The sequence below is a fragment of the Bicyclus anynana genome, chromosome 17 (genome assembly GCF_947172395.1).
Source record: "Bicyclus anynana chromosome 17, ilBicAnyn1.1, whole genome shotgun sequence".
Classification (NCBI taxonomy): Eukaryota; Metazoa; Arthropoda; class Insecta; order Lepidoptera; family Nymphalidae; genus Bicyclus; species Bicyclus anynana.
In genome coordinates, this window is record NC_069099.1 from 11,228,654 (window position 1) to 11,244,215 (window position 15,562).

Sequence of the window (15,562 nt, forward strand, 5' to 3'; positions counted from 1 at the left end):
TCTTGTCACATTTATTGTCATTTGTCGATGCATTAGTCAAATTTTTTGAGACAAATTCTTGAATTACTGTTCCGCCAAAGCAGCCAAAGTACAGAGTCATCTAGAATTGATAAAATGGCAGAAGGCCAGGACGAACCCAAAAAGATTACAATAACTGTAAAAACACCTAAAGAGAAACAGCAAGTAGAAATCGAGGAGGACTCTGATATCAAAAAAGTAAGTACAGCGTCGTTAGACTTGATATTCATGGCGTAATAACATAGATATTGCATACGCAATCAGCGATGACATTTCTGTAATTATTCGGCAACAAATTAAATGCGTCTCGGTGATTTCAGTTGAAGGAAGTGCTGGGCTCCAAGTTTAACTCGGAGCCGGAGCAACTATGTCTCATTTTCGCTGGAAAAATAATGAACGACGGCGACACGCTGAAACAGCACAATATTAAGGATGGGTTGACAGTTCATCTTGTTATCAAGACCCCCCCGAGACCGGAACCCGAGGGGGCTACGAGGCGCCCGCCAGGTAAACATCTTTCAACATATTTGCCACTGATTATAGAACAAACATAATATTTATGAAATGTTATACCATGATAACTAAACAAAATCAATATTAAATAGTGAGTATAAAAATTTGTGTACAGCCATTTAAAACAATTGTTTGAAATGAGATTTTAAAACAAAATCATTTAATACAAATAGAACAGTTGCAACATAGCAACACAATTTTTATGTTATTTCCACTGAATTGTTTGTGTTCTCATGTTTAAAGTTAGTGTGTGTTATCAATCACCAATATATCTAAACAATTAGATGTACTGCGAATGTTGTCTAATAAGAATGAAAATTTATGGTTTTTCTGAGAAAAGGAAAATTGTGATATGGCAAGTCTTTAAACTTTTTATATACTAACACAATTATTTAGACTTTGACCTGTCTTACATTCATAGAGAATAGTTTTGAAATATCTATTCCATACTTACTTAAAATTTGTGAGATTAGTCCAAACATCTGCCAAGTGTTAAAGCCTCGACAGCTCCACTGTTAAGGAGCAACTCAAAAGGTTCAATCCATTTAATCCATGGCGTTCAATGCCTGTTCAATTAACTTTGGACCCTGTTCGACTAACTTTGGACCCTGTTCTACTACTTGTTGTAGCAGCTTTGCAGGTCTTCAGAAAGTCCCTGTATAATGTTGACCTCTTCCGATCTATTGATCACAACTCACTAAATTTTTCCTCTAAAACTGATTACTGCCAGGTACAGCAGCAGTTGCTTGGCTTTGATGTGTTTTACCTCCTCCAGGCATACAATTAAGTGACCTCAGTGGATGTTTTATTTATGTATTGGAGCACTGCATAGATGCACAGATCTGTATCCCAGAGCTTAAGATTGAGCATGTGTCATATCGAGTCCACAGTAGGCAGTAAATGCTGTACTAAGATCATAGTTTTTTCCTGCTAAGAGTTCTGTAGCAGCCTTCATATTGAAGGATTTTACTTACACTTTAGAATGGCTCATTCCTGCAATTCCTGTATTCCAGCATGCCCTGGAATCCAATAAATGATCACCCGATTATAATTATGCAAGTTAGCCAGCAGTTTTCAACAAGTTTAGAGGAAAGCGGACAACAGACAAGACTGAAAGAACCGCTTGGTTGTCAGAATGTATATAAATTTTAATAGACTGGAAAATGGAGGCATATATTCCCAGGTTCCAGTGAATGTTCACCCTGGGCTTCATTCCATACATGTCTGTCTGTCATGTCTACATGTGTTTAATAGGACCTCACTAGGTCTCATAGGCTAATTTTCACCCTGGAAAAATTCATGGTTCCCGTGGGATTTGTGAAAAATTTCATTCCACGCAGGCGAAGTCGCGGGCGTCCGCTAGTTTATAATATTGGTATGAATCATAAAGTTTTCAAAGTGTGGTATTTACATGACATGGATGAAGTTACTGATTATAACACAACTATTGTTTTTTAGCTGATATTAGTGCTACTCCATTTGGATTGAACTCACTCGGTGGACTTGCTGGTCTTGAAAGCTTGGGACTTGGTCAGAGCACTTTTATGGATCTTCAGGTGTGTATAGCGTTTTATCATCAGCAATAGCGTAACTTGGGTCTAGGCGGCGCAATGCCCTGGGGCATTGAAAAATTATGATCCCAAAAAAGAGCTGATGAATATTATTACTTGGAAAAAACTAACCATTTTAGATGTTAGTGGGCCCATTTTTTTATTTGCATCAGGGCCCTTGGTCACCTAGCCACACCACTGATCATCAGCCTATATATAAATGGCTTATTTCCTAAAGAGAAAGGTGATATGCAGCTTACACTAAACTAAGCTCTCATGCTTGCTCTACTAGTGTGAGCATTATGTTTAGTATGTAATATTTGACTACTTAAGTACTTAACAATCATTATTAAATGTTAATAATAGCCAATAAAGGCCAACAGTTTAAAATGCTCTGACTGAAATTTTTTGACTGACCTAAGATTATCACCTAAACAAGCAATCATGATCACATATTGACCAAAAAAGAAGCCATTTATAACTAAGAATATTTTTCAATTTCAGGCACGCATGCAACAAGAGTTGCTATCCAACCCAGATATGTTGAGGCAAGTCTTAGACAACCCACTGGTGCAGCAAATGATGAATGATCCGGAGAACATGCGTTCACTCATCACATCCAATCCTCAGATGCAGGACTTGATGTCTGTAAGTAATAACTATTACTAATATACTAAAAGTAGAAGTTATCAAGTACTATTATAAAAAAGTATATGAAATACTTTAATAACTAATAATAAACTTTAATAACAGTCGAAATTATGTGTCTATACTCTATACTTTGAATAAAGTTACCAAAAATGACTTACACATTGAATTGAGAACCTCCTCCGTTTTTGAAGTCAGTTAAAAAGAAGAGAGACAAAATAGACCATAAACTTTGTAAATTTTTTTGTCTATATGTTCTTGCTATTATTATCTGATTTACTGAATAAATTTTGATGTTTCTTTTACAAGTAGATTAAGATAAGAAGCTTATTATAGGATTTGTTTCCTTGAGGGACTTATGACAGTCAGTTAGTTAATTTCAGAGTCTGTCAAAATGTAATTTATTATTATTACAATAATGTGCCACACATTGCCACAAATTTTTCTGACCCGGTAGCATAAACTGGAACTAATTTTGTGGCAAAACAGCCTCACCAGGCCTATGTGGTGAGGTGGATTTACAAGACAGGTCCTGGGTTCGATTCCCGGCTGGGCTGATTGAGGTTTTCTTAATTGAGTCTGGCTGGTGGGAGGCTTCGGTCGCGGCTAGTTGCCAAACTATCGACAAAGACGTACCGCTAAGCGATTTAGCGTCCCGGTACGACGTCGTATAGAGTAGAGCTTTCATCTTAGATTGCTTCATCACTAAGATTGTAGTCATGGACTAGACAAACAATTAAAAAAAATGCCTTTTAAATTGTACAGAGAAATCCAGAAATCAGTCACATGCTGAACAACCCTGAGCTACTCCGCCAGACAATGGAATTGGCACGCAACCCTGCCATGCTGCAAGAACTGATGAGATCCCACGACAGAGCCCTGTCCAACCTTGAGAGTATACCTGGTATGGATACTATTCATATTGTGTTAATTTTAGTAACTCATTATCCAGAATCATTGATACTTTACTCGCAGATTAAACAGATAGAACAGATTGACATTCTCAAGTTGAATTGATTCTTTGAGTACTTCTTTGAGAAGTGTCTCATCTTTTCAATGTTATTCAATTAAAATGGTGTCTTGTGTTCTTAAATATAATGAAAACTGTTTAAAACTAAAGAAATAAGATGGAGTATTTCTTATTGGTAATTTTTAATTGTTGTTAGTGCTAAATTTGTATATGCAGATGTCAAGGGGACAAGTGACATTTACTCTGACTTTATCTATATCAGTTATAGTTCTTCTATTCTCAGAAGACTGTTTGCCTTTAAATGTGGTATTAATTTGATACAACTAACATTGTGTGTGTAATGTAAAGGAACATACAGCAGAAATGTATTGTTAAATTATTTAGTTTATTACGACCTGCTATTTGTGGATTTCCTCATATGGAAAGCTGAAGAATGTGTCTTATTTGTAGGTGGTTACAACGCATTGCAGCGCATGTACCGCGACATCCAGGAGCCAATGTTGAACGTGGCCAGCAGCATGGCAGGGAATCCATTCTCGGGACTAGTTGATAATTCAGGTAATTTTTCAGCTACAATAATAAATTTTAGTTCAAAAAAAAAGATCAAAAATCAAAAATTATTTATTTTAAGTAGGCACAGTTTACAAGCACTTTTGACACGTCAGTTGACTATTTGTAAAGATTCTACCAACGGTTCGGAAGGCAGGTTCTGCTCAGGAAACCGGCAAGAAACTCAACAGTTGCTCTTTTTTTTTAACTGGAAGATACGAAAGATATTAGTTAATTAAGTTAATGGTCTTATAGTGGAGAGCTTCGACCAACATCTTAAGAAGTTTTTGCTTAAATGCTGGATCAATTGGTCGGATACAGAAGACAGTAATTCTTAAGACGGTGAATATTATGAGGAGATTCTACCCTCTGGAGCCCTAACCACCGGTTGCTTGGGCACACAAATGTCCCGCAGCGGAAGTGTTGATTTTTTTAATATAAATTTTTAGTAGTGTTTAGTATTTTGTATTATATTTTGTACAGTATAAATAAAAAATGAAGTTCTAGCAAATTCCCGAACGTTCTTCTGCTTCTTCTGTCTTCTGGGCCGTATCCGCACTTAGCCATGTGATTGGCCGTTGTGCGTTTCCCGAACGTTTTCAGTCATAGAATTTGAAAATAAAGTAGTGTCCGTTACTCGTTGATGATAATGAAGCTTTCTATTGGTAAAATAAGTTGCGGTTTTGCTGGTTTTTTTTACAAACAAACAAACTCACATTTGCAATTAGTGTTAGTTGGGATTTTCTTACTACTATTATTGGTAGTGAATACTAGTAGTAATATAAATACTGAATGAATACTGGTTAATAATAAACGAGAAAAAAAGCTCTATATGAAAAGCAGTTAAGTCAATTCTAAATATCGTCATCGCAGTAATTAATTATTTTATTAACGTAAATAGGTGCCATTTCAAAATCTTCCCATACTTAATATGGTTATTTCTGAAGATATAGATGTTTTCCCCAAACTGATTTAACATGTATTTTGTTTGATATAAAACTTGTGTGCAGTTTACAAAAACATGTAAATACACAGCAGGGCTATGTTTTTGTTACGTAACGTTAAAGTTACATCAAAGGGAATCGACAAACACGTCATACTAAGCGGAAATCAGTCAAATCTTTTTTTTTTTTTTAAAAAAAACAACCTTTGTTGTTTAGGTAAATAAGAAATACATACTTATCTTAATAGGGTTAGGATAGGGTAGGAGGTAGTTGAAAGTTTACATCGAGTTTCACGCGGACGAAGCCGCAGCTTCGTCCGCGTGAAACTCGATGTAAACTTTCCGTCCGCGTCCGCGTCCGCTAGTTTTATATGAAAATTGAAAACCAAACTTCATTGTGTATTTAAGATAAATATAAGCGGAGTTATGATAAACGGATTCTACTGTACTAAAAACCTTCAATTAAACACAACTATACATTGGTGGAGGTGTAATATAATATGTACGCCTGAGTGGTGATTCCGTTACGAAACTTGTTAAAAAGTGTGCATACATAATTTATTAGCTACCTTTGTATTCAATTTTGTTAATAATGTAGAACATTTTTACTATTAATTTGCATATATATAATGAAAAAATCATTTCCTGTTACTGGTGAAGTGCTTTGCTAAAATAAAAATCGTTCTTGAACTTTTTATTTATCTACTAGTCGACGCCGCGCGGTTTCACCTATACGGATATTTCACGGATAAAATATATCCTATAGCACTCTGGGATAGTGTAGTTTTCCAACAGTGAAAGAGATTTTTCAATGCAAACAAACAAACAATCAATCTTCCCTCTGTAATAGTATAGATTTACACTTTAAATATTTAATAGCACGCTTACAATAATCCTATTTCGCCCGGATAAAAAATGAGAAAGCTTGGATGAAAGCTGATTTTTATAGCTTTTTTTAAGCTTAATTGACAAAAGTCTTAATATCATAATAAAGCTGTAAATTAAAAAATTAAATGTTACCGAAAATAAATCGTCATTGTGTTTTCAATTTCGTATTGTAATGTCCATTACCATTTTATTCACCGTACAGTCTAAACCGGAATCCAATATTGTACTCTGCACTTACCGTTTTTATCTGTAAGTTAAAAAACCTACAGAATAAAACGATGAGTTTACATTATTAAAAGGTCGTTGGTTTACATAGTATGTTGAACTGTGTACGTGGCGGCACCTGAACTGGGTCCTGACTGAAAATCAGTGCTGCATACTTTTTTTTGGATAGGAAGTATGTAGCAAAATGCTGAGTTAGGGCCTTTTTCTAGGTTATGCCACATAATGCAGGGCGTTCTTATTTCATTGCTCTAGCTATAAGCTATATATTTAGAATTTAATATTGTAATGTGTGGCACTGCCTAAAAATAAAGATATTTCTTTCTTTATGAGTGCAAGTGAATGAATGGGGATGATGACTAGGTTTGAATATATTGATTTTTATGATACATTCGGGTAAATAGGGTCAATGTTAACTAATTTATAGATAAAAAGCAAAGATTGTCTGGATATTTGCAAAATAAATGAGATTATAAAATTTCAAAATCTATTAAAAATATTTTATCGTAATTAGATGAAAATTCATACAGTTTTAGCTTCCTTACATTAAATGTAACATTTTTTAATATATGAACTATAAGCATAAACGCACAAATAACAAAGATATTGGTAATTTTGTTTGAACGCGCATACAAATCTAACGATCATTACATTGCCTATGACGTCATTATTTCGAGCCATTTTGTATGGGGCGTTTTTCAGGGATCCGCGGCAGCGCCGCAAATCTGACTCTTTAAATCCCTGTAGCTTCGAAAGTAATGATCGCAGATACCCTGTTCCTTTTACAAAATTGCTTTACTATTAGTATACTCTTAATTTAAATACAATTTAAAAAACTTTCATCATCCCTATTACGCACACCGACGCAAATTTTGAATGAGAATAAAATGGTAACTGATTTTATCACAATCAAGTCTTCAATTTTGAGTACCGGAAGACGATTGTATGGCTGTAAATACATACCTAATTACCATACTGTATACCGTACTAAGAAGTAGGAATACATTATGGTAATATATTACCATTTTATTCTCATACCTTTATGCCAGTGTCTATAACTTGGAATACTATTGTAATATTTTGTAACTTCGTTAATAATTGCAAATTACGAAAAAAATTGAGCAGATGATACCTATATATCCAGTGGCGTGCCTAAGGTTTACTAGGGTATGCATCATAAGTAAAAATTGGTAAATTCCTTGTCCGACTACGTATTCTGTGGTCCGACATAGGTTTGTATCCTTAGGGTAAGCAGTGCTTTTTTGCATCTATGAAGTGCACGCCACTGTATATATCCAAAAATGAAATAATACTAAAACGTGTAATGGCAGTTACCGTTTTATCCGCTGGAAACAGCGATTTATATTTATTAAATAGATTTGTTCGTGGTTGGGTAAGCAAAACTATCTGTTTTAATTTTAAACTTAAATTCTTACATATGCATGTTGTTTTAGATGGCACCAATCCTCAGCAGGGCGCTGAGAACAGACAGCCACTGCCCAACCCCTGGGTGAGGGGCAACTCCAACACGCCGAGCTCTGGGGTCGCGCTCGGCGGGGTCGGGCTTGGCGGGGTCGCCCCGCCGCCAGGGTTCATGAACCCGCCGGGCATGCAGTCGCTGCTGCAGCAGATGTCGGAGAACCCGCGCCTCGTGCAGTCCATGCTGTCCGCGCCCTACACCAACAGCATGCTGGAGGCCTTCGCCGCCGACCCGGAAATGGCCTCCCAGATCATAAATCAGGTAGACATTTCTAGATGGTTTTTTCTGGTTGCTGGTTCTTGCAACGTTGTATTAACACGTTCGGTGCGGTACGAGGTCAATTGACCTCGTTCGTCTGGCTGATCCAAGAGTTACAGGGTCGATGGACCTCGTACCGCACTACAAAGTTTTAGTACGAGGTCAAAAGACCTCGTACCACATCAGAGGAAAGTACAGAAAAATCAGTGCCGCAGCGAATGTGTTAACCAGCTCATGACTAAGGACCCCGTATGGGTTCGAAACTAGTCTGGCATACTCCGACGTTGTATCGTGCGAGTTTTAGCCGTGTTTCGTAATCAATTAATATGAATAACACTCACGGTAATTTAAATTCTAAAATAGATACTGTAGTCAACAATATGTCATTTTGTCTCAACGACTTAGATCGTGTTGCAAGAACCAGCTCATGACTAAGGACCCCGTATGGGTTCGAAACTAGTCTGGCATACTCCGACGTTGTATCGCGCGAGTTTTAGCCGTGTTTCGTAATCAATTTATATGAATAACACTCACGGTAATTTAAATTCTAAAATAGGTACAGTAGTCAACAATATGTCATTTTGTCTCAACGACTTAGATCGTGTTGCAATAACCAGCTCATGACTAAGGACCCCGTATGGGTTCGAAACTAGTCTGGCATACTCCGACGTTGTATCGCGCGAGTTTTAGCCGTGTTTCGTAATCAATTTATATGAATAACACTCACGGTAATTTAAATTCTAAAATAGATACAGTAGTCAACAATATGTCATTTTGTCTCAACGACTTAGATCGTGTTGCAAGAACCAGCTCATGACTAAGGACCCCGTATGGGTTCGAAACTAGTCTGGCATACTCCGACGTTGTATCGCGCGAGTTTTAGCCGTGTTTCGTAATCAATTTATATGAATAACACTCACGGTAATTTAAATTCTTAAATAGATACAGTAGTCAACAATATGTAATTTTGTCTCAGCGACTTAGATCGTGTTGCAAGAACCAGCTCATGACTAAGGACCCCGTATGGGTTCGAAACTAGTCTGGCATACTTCGACGTTGTATCGCGCGAGTTTTAGCCGTGTTTCGTAATTTATATGAACTACACTCACGGTAATTTAAATTCTAAAATAGATACAGTAGTCAACAATATGTCATTTTGTCTCAACGACTTAGATCGTGTTGCAAGAACCAGCTCATGACTAAGGACCCCGTATGGGTTCGAAACTAGGTGGGCATACTCTGACGTTGTATCATTTGAGTTTTAGCCGTGTTTCATAACCAATTGATATGAATAACACTCACGGTAATTTATATTCTAAAATAGATACAGTAGTCAACAATATGTCATTTTGTCTCAGCGACTTAGATCGTGTTGCAAGAACCAGCTCATGACTAAGGACCCCGTATGGGTTCGAAACTAGTCTGGCATACTCCGACGTTGTATCGCGCGAGTTTTAGCCGTGTTTCGTAATCAATTTATATGAATAACACTCACGGTAATTTAAATTCTAAAATAGATACAGTAGTCAACAATATGTCATTTTGTCTCAACGACTTAGATCGTGTTGCAAGAACCAGCTCATGACTAAGGACCCCGTGTGGGTTCGAAACTAGTCTGGCATACTCCGACGTTGTATCGCGTGAGTTTTAGCTGTGTTTCGTAATCAATTTATATGAATAACACTCACGGTAATTTAAATTCTTAAATAGATACAGTAGTCAACAATATGTCATTTTGTCTCAGCGACTTAGATCGTGTTGCAAGAACCAGCTCATGACTAAGGACCCCGTATGGGTTCGAAACTAGTCTGGCATACTTCGACGTTGTATCGCGCGAGTTTTAGCCGTGTTTCGTAATTTATATGAACAACACTCACGGTAATTTAAATTCTAAAATAGATACAGTAGTCAACAATATGTCATTTTGTCTCAACGACTTAGATCGTGTTGCAAGAACCAGCTCATGACTAAGGACCCCGTATGGGTTCGAAACTAGTCTGGCATACTTCGACGTTGTATCACGTGAGTTTTAGCCGTGTTTCGTAATCAATTAATATAAATAACACTCACGGTAGTTTATATTCTAAAATAGATACAGTAGTCAACAATATGTCATTTTGTCTCAACGACATGTCGTGGCATAATCTTAGGTGTTACTGTACTTTAAAGAAATCGTATCTATACCAATATTATAAAGATGAAGAGTTTGTTTGTTTGTTTGATTGAACGCGCTAATCTCAGGAACTACTGGTCCGATTTGAAAAATTATTTCAATGTTAGATAGCCCATTTATCGAGGGAGGCTTTAGGATATATTTTATCCCCGTATTCCTACGGGAACGGGAACCACGCGGGTGAAACCGCGTGGCGTCAGCCAGTTAATAATATTATCAGAGAAAGAGCAGATATGTTGTTAATAAAAGTATTTATTTCAGAACCCCATATTCGCCAACAACCCGCAACTACGGGAACAGATGACCACTATGATGCCGCAGTTGGTAGCCCAGCTGCAGAACCCCGACATGCAACAGTTGATGACCAATCCACAGGTACCTACACAATTCTATGATTTTTTTTTCAGTGATGATGCAATCTAAGATGGAATCGGGCTAACTTGTTAGGATTAGGATGAAATGCACACCCCTTTCGGTTTCTACACGACGTCGTACCGGAACGCTAAATCGCTTGACGGTACGTCTTTGTTGGTTGGGTGGTAACTAGCCACGGCCAAAGTCTCCCACCAGCCAGACCTGGACCAATTAAGAAAACCTCAATCGGTCCAGCCGGGGATCGAACCAGGACCTCCGTCTTGTATGTCCACTACGCATACCACTGCGCCACGGAGGCCGTCTATAAATATTATATATTATAAAAAAGCTATTTATAATTCAGTCTGACTTGAAATATAGATCACATTTAAAAATATATTCTTTAAAAAGGATATAGAAATGCTTGAATAAGTACAGAGCCACTAAAAATACCCAGAGAGTGGAAGAACCTCACTTATGAGCTAAGGATGTAATTGAAATGTCTTGGACTCTGCACACTCAAAAGTAGGCGAGAAAGAGGAGATCTAATAGCAATTATTACTATAACGTAGAGCAGTTGAAATAAATATTTACTGGAAAATGTATCCCTAAATTGAAAAGCTAGAATATCAGACTTAATGCCAAAGAGCTTCCAAAAACCCCTATGAGGGAAAGACTGCGCGGGTGTGAAATCGTGCGTGCGGGGAAGTGAGATGCATCAGTCGTGGGTTTTTCATTCATCGCTACACGCCTCCGAGCCGCACGCTCTATCAGGAGTGTTACGAACTAAGTTGCCAAGCTATACCACTCTTCTATTATTTTGATCTATTTGACAGGCATTGAGCGCGCTGCTGCAGATCCAACAAGGCATGGAGCTCCTTCGCTCCGCGGTGCCCAACCTCGTCAACAACTTCGGGTTTGGGCCGGGCGGACAGACTACGTCCACCACCTCCGCGCCGCCCATCAACGCCGAAGCTCCCGCGCGTCAAGTCCACCAACGAAACCACTCTGAGATATTCTCACAGGTCAGTGACCGCGCCCGTCGCTCTGCCCGCCAACCCCGAACCCAACACGGCGCAGGGCCGCCTACGACACAACTTTGAGATATTCTCACAAGTCAGTGACCGCGCCTGTCGCTCTGCCCGTCAACCCCGAACCCAACACGCCGCAGGGCCGCCTACGACACAACTTTGAGATATTCTCACATGTCGGTGACCGCGCCCGTCGCTCGGCCCGCCAACCCCGAACCCAACACGCCGCAGGGCCGCCTACGACACAACTTTGAGATATTCTCACATGTCGGTGACCGCGCCCGTCGCTCGGCCCGCCAACCCCGAACCCAACACGCCGCAGGGCCGCCTACGTCACAACTTTGAGATATTATCACAGGTCAGTGACCGCGCCCGTCGCGCTGCCTGCCAACCGAAATCTTCATAGCGGACGCCCGGACTTTATCCGCCCTTTACAGGCCTAATAGAAATTTAGCAGGGGGTGTTCGCGCAAAGCTAACGCTTCCTATCTCTTTCCTATACACCAACGCATCCTATAAGTACCTCTCTGTCCCGCATTGTGATTCCGTTACTTCCTTCGCACCGCTAGACACTTATCCAAATTAATTAGTCGCACTTAATCTATATATCGCTACATACGTTTTGCGCGCGCGCCGCGACCATTTTGGTAATAAGTTTACAGTAAGTCCCTTTACTTCTTTCCCGAGAAAAGCCAAACGCTAACAGGGGGTAACCAGTTCAATTAGAAAGTGGTCTATGAGGAAAATAAGTTTGAGAACCTCTGATCTAGAGTATTATATTATGTCGTGGTATGAGTTGTTATGTTATGTTCTGTTATGCGTTGTTTGCAGTTCATGCAACGCATGGTGGCGTCCATGGGGAACAACCAGAACAACACGCAGCAGCCGCCGGAGCAGCGCTACTCGCAGCAGCTGGATCAGCTCACCGCCATGGGATTCCTTAACCGAGAAGCCAATTTGCAAGGTAAAATAGAACAAGTGTCAACAGAACTTGTATAAGGTGTCAAAAGATCTACAACAATGAAACATCGATTCTATAGCAACAGTATTTATAAACGCGTTAGATCATTGATTTTTGATCTTTGCCAGAGGGGTAACGGTTAGAGAGGCAGGTCCTGTTATTAATGGTCGAAGGCTGATGATGATGAATTTTCAATTTTACGCATGCAAAGTCAAATTTTAATACGGTGTATTTGTTTCAGCTTTAATTGCAACATTCGGCGATGTGAACGCGGCAGTTGAAAGGCTACTGGCTCTCGGCCAGTTGTCCATGAGCTAACACCCTAGCGCCGGACAGCGCTGCCCTGACTTGCACCACAACTTTGAACACGTTTAAAACATCACTACGAGTATAAAGTTACTATACGTTTTTATGGATTACACATATATATTTTTTTTGTTTGACGAAATAACGAAATTATAAAAAATGTTCATCGTTCAATAGTGTTGTGCAAGTAAGTTTTCACATTTATATTATGTTTTAGAATGACAAAACATCGTCCTAAATTCTGACTATCCACTAAAATTTGAGTAACAAATGGTCTATATAAATAGATTGTCTCTTAAATTTAATAATTTAAATTCATTCCTTGTTACTTTAGGTACTATTATATTATTTTTCTTTTTAGATATAATAAATCATATTTTGTAATAGTTATGTTGTAAACGGTTAACCTGTTTTGCTATATTTATAAAATATTATTACAAAGATTTTCATCTATGTCTTGCAGTCCTATGAGTACATATTTTTAGTTTATGCAATTATAGATAAATGCTGTAGTTTTATGTAAATAGTTTTGCTTTAAAAATCAAGTGTGGTCGCAAACTTGGATTTAAATTGAAAAGTTATTGATGTGCTGTTGGTGTGTACAGTTTTATTTAACTCTTTCACTCATATAATAAAATAACGAAATCAATGAAAAAAAGCAAAAGGTTATGCATAATTGATTGGTCTTACTCGATTTAATGATTATCACCTGCAAAGTGAGTGTGTTTAGTTACATTATATATGTTATCGTTAAATTGTAAAATACATTAGTTTATAATGTCTCTCGTGATATTATAATCTACCGTCACATTGTGAACTGAAAATACTGATTACAATTTAACGTGTTATTTTTCGGTATAATAAAATCTATCAGAAGTGAAACCGTTAAATTGCAATCTTAAAACGTCAACTGTCCGAACTTGTCCCTGATTGGTCGGCCTTACAGCACACCGTTCTGTATCCATAGAGTTAGGAATGAAACACAAATGTCAGTCAAATAAAATACTTCAAGAATTGGGACATCACATATTTATTATACCTAAAGACTGGCACCCGAATTGTCATGTTCTAACCTTTAAACTTTAGATTGAAATGTAATACATGACAGGCTACATATATACCTATTGTTAAATGGTGATAAACTTAACTTAACTTTAGATTTGACTAAATTATACTTCTATTTAACAATAACAACATTTTACTGATGGAAGAAGTGTTTAAAAAAATTAGGAAACGCACTGGCCACCGCTCCGAGTTTCTTTCTTTTTCTTTGATTTGTCCGATGCCCGCTGTAATATTTTTGTAACTCTATGGTAAATTTATCCTGATTGACAATTTAATGGTTAACGGTAACTTCCGATAGATAATAATATACCTAAAAATAACACGTAATCAGTATTTTCAGTTCACAATATGACAGTAGATTATAATATCACGAGTGAGATTACAAATTAACGTATTTTACAATCTAACGGTGACTTATACAAATTGTATACCGATTGAATTTGGTCTAACTCCTCGAAGCTAGAAAACTCTGAATGTTATTAAATTAATAATAGGCGTGGTATTTGATGGTTGTACATACAGTAATTTTTGTATTTTATTTTTGCGGTGGTAGAATTTTTGAAATAAGCGATATTGTGCTTTATTCTATTAAATGTGTAGCAAATTATTTTAAGTTTTCAAACAAAGCTGATAACAGTTGCTCAGTTTTGTTAAGGGTTTCGTTAAATTTCCATCTAGGATAATGTCAATACAAAACACTAATCAATAAAATTTGAAAACGCTTATTATGTTGTTTTATTTCTCAAACCTTATATTATATACTGAATGTAACATGGTCAAATCGCTTAAAATTCAGAAGTTGTGGAGTGAAGGACTTTACAGAAAAAACTTTCGCCATAATGACAGAACTTACTCCTATCCTCTTATTTTTTACATTACATTAATACTTAATTACATTTTAGGAAAGACTTTGAAAGTAATGTATGAAAGCAAAATGTAGAAAACAAAATTCATCGGGACTGCCATCACTATTTCAAATTACAACATGCTGCTAAATGAATGACAAAAGACCACCATTACCAAATGACAATGAGGGCCAATAAGACATTACATTACACATTAGCGCTGCGTCTACGGGACTTGTTTAATGGCGCGGAGTATACCTTATACCTATACAAAAAGTAGTTGTACTTGTACCGACTCGTAAATCTATGATTGTACCCATAGATATAAGAGTCGGCACAAGTAGGTGTCAAAGGTACAAGTTATATATAGGTGTCAAAGGTTTTAATAAACATGGAAAATCCGAAAATCCTTGGACGCATGCTTTTTATTCATGACTAGCGGACGCCCGCGACTTCGTCTGCGTGAAACCCTACTACTACCGTACCCCTACCACTACCCTATCCTTACCCTACCACTACCCTAGCCCTACCCTAACCTTACACTAACCCTATGGTAGGGACCATGCGACGGCGACGGTAGCTTAAAAAATGGAGTATCTTCTCCCGTTTTCTCAACATTTCCCTTCACTGCTCTGCTCCTATTGACGGTAGCGTGATAAAAAGTATACTTTAACCTGCCCAGGAGTATGAAGAATAATTGTACCAAGATTTGTTAAAATCTGTTGAGTAGTTTTTGTTTCTATAGCGAACATACCACGCGACGGAAGCTTGAAAAATTGAGTAACTTCT

General features: G+C 37.7%; 1 protein-coding gene across 1 annotated transcript; it reads left to right on the forward strand.

Annotated features, from left to right (window-relative positions):
• Positions 1-5: 5 nt before the first annotated feature.
• Positions 6-14,653, forward strand: LOC112057791 (ubiquilin-1). Its single transcript, XM_024098367.2, has 11 exons — positions 6-216; positions 339-525; positions 1,990-2,087; positions 2,586-2,729; positions 3,495-3,633; positions 4,150-4,257; positions 7,756-8,042; positions 10,474-10,587; positions 11,403-11,591; positions 12,428-12,560; positions 12,799-14,653. The coding sequence occupies exons 1-11, from the start codon at positions 115-117 to the stop codon at positions 12,873-12,875; spliced, it is 1,578 nt and encodes a 525-aa protein (XP_023954135.1). The 5' UTR covers positions 6-114; the 3' UTR covers positions 12,876-14,653.
• Positions 14,654-15,562: the final 909 nt, after the last annotated feature.

What these genes read in the sequence shown, in the direction of transcription:
- LOC112057791 (XM_024098367.2), top strand. Translation starts at nt 115, where the DNA reads ATGGCAGAAGGCCAGGACGAACCCAAAAAGATTACAATAACTGTAAAA. An exon ending in GCACTTTTATGGATCTTCAG is followed by an intron (nt 2,088 to 2,585) that starts GTGTGTATAGCG and finishes TTTCAATTTCAG; the next exon opens with GCACGCATGCAACAAGAGTT. An exon ending in GGGACTAGTTGATAATTCAG is followed by an intron (nt 4,258 to 7,755) that starts GTAATTTTTCAG and finishes ATGTTGTTTTAG; the next exon opens with ATGGCACCAATCCTCAGCAG.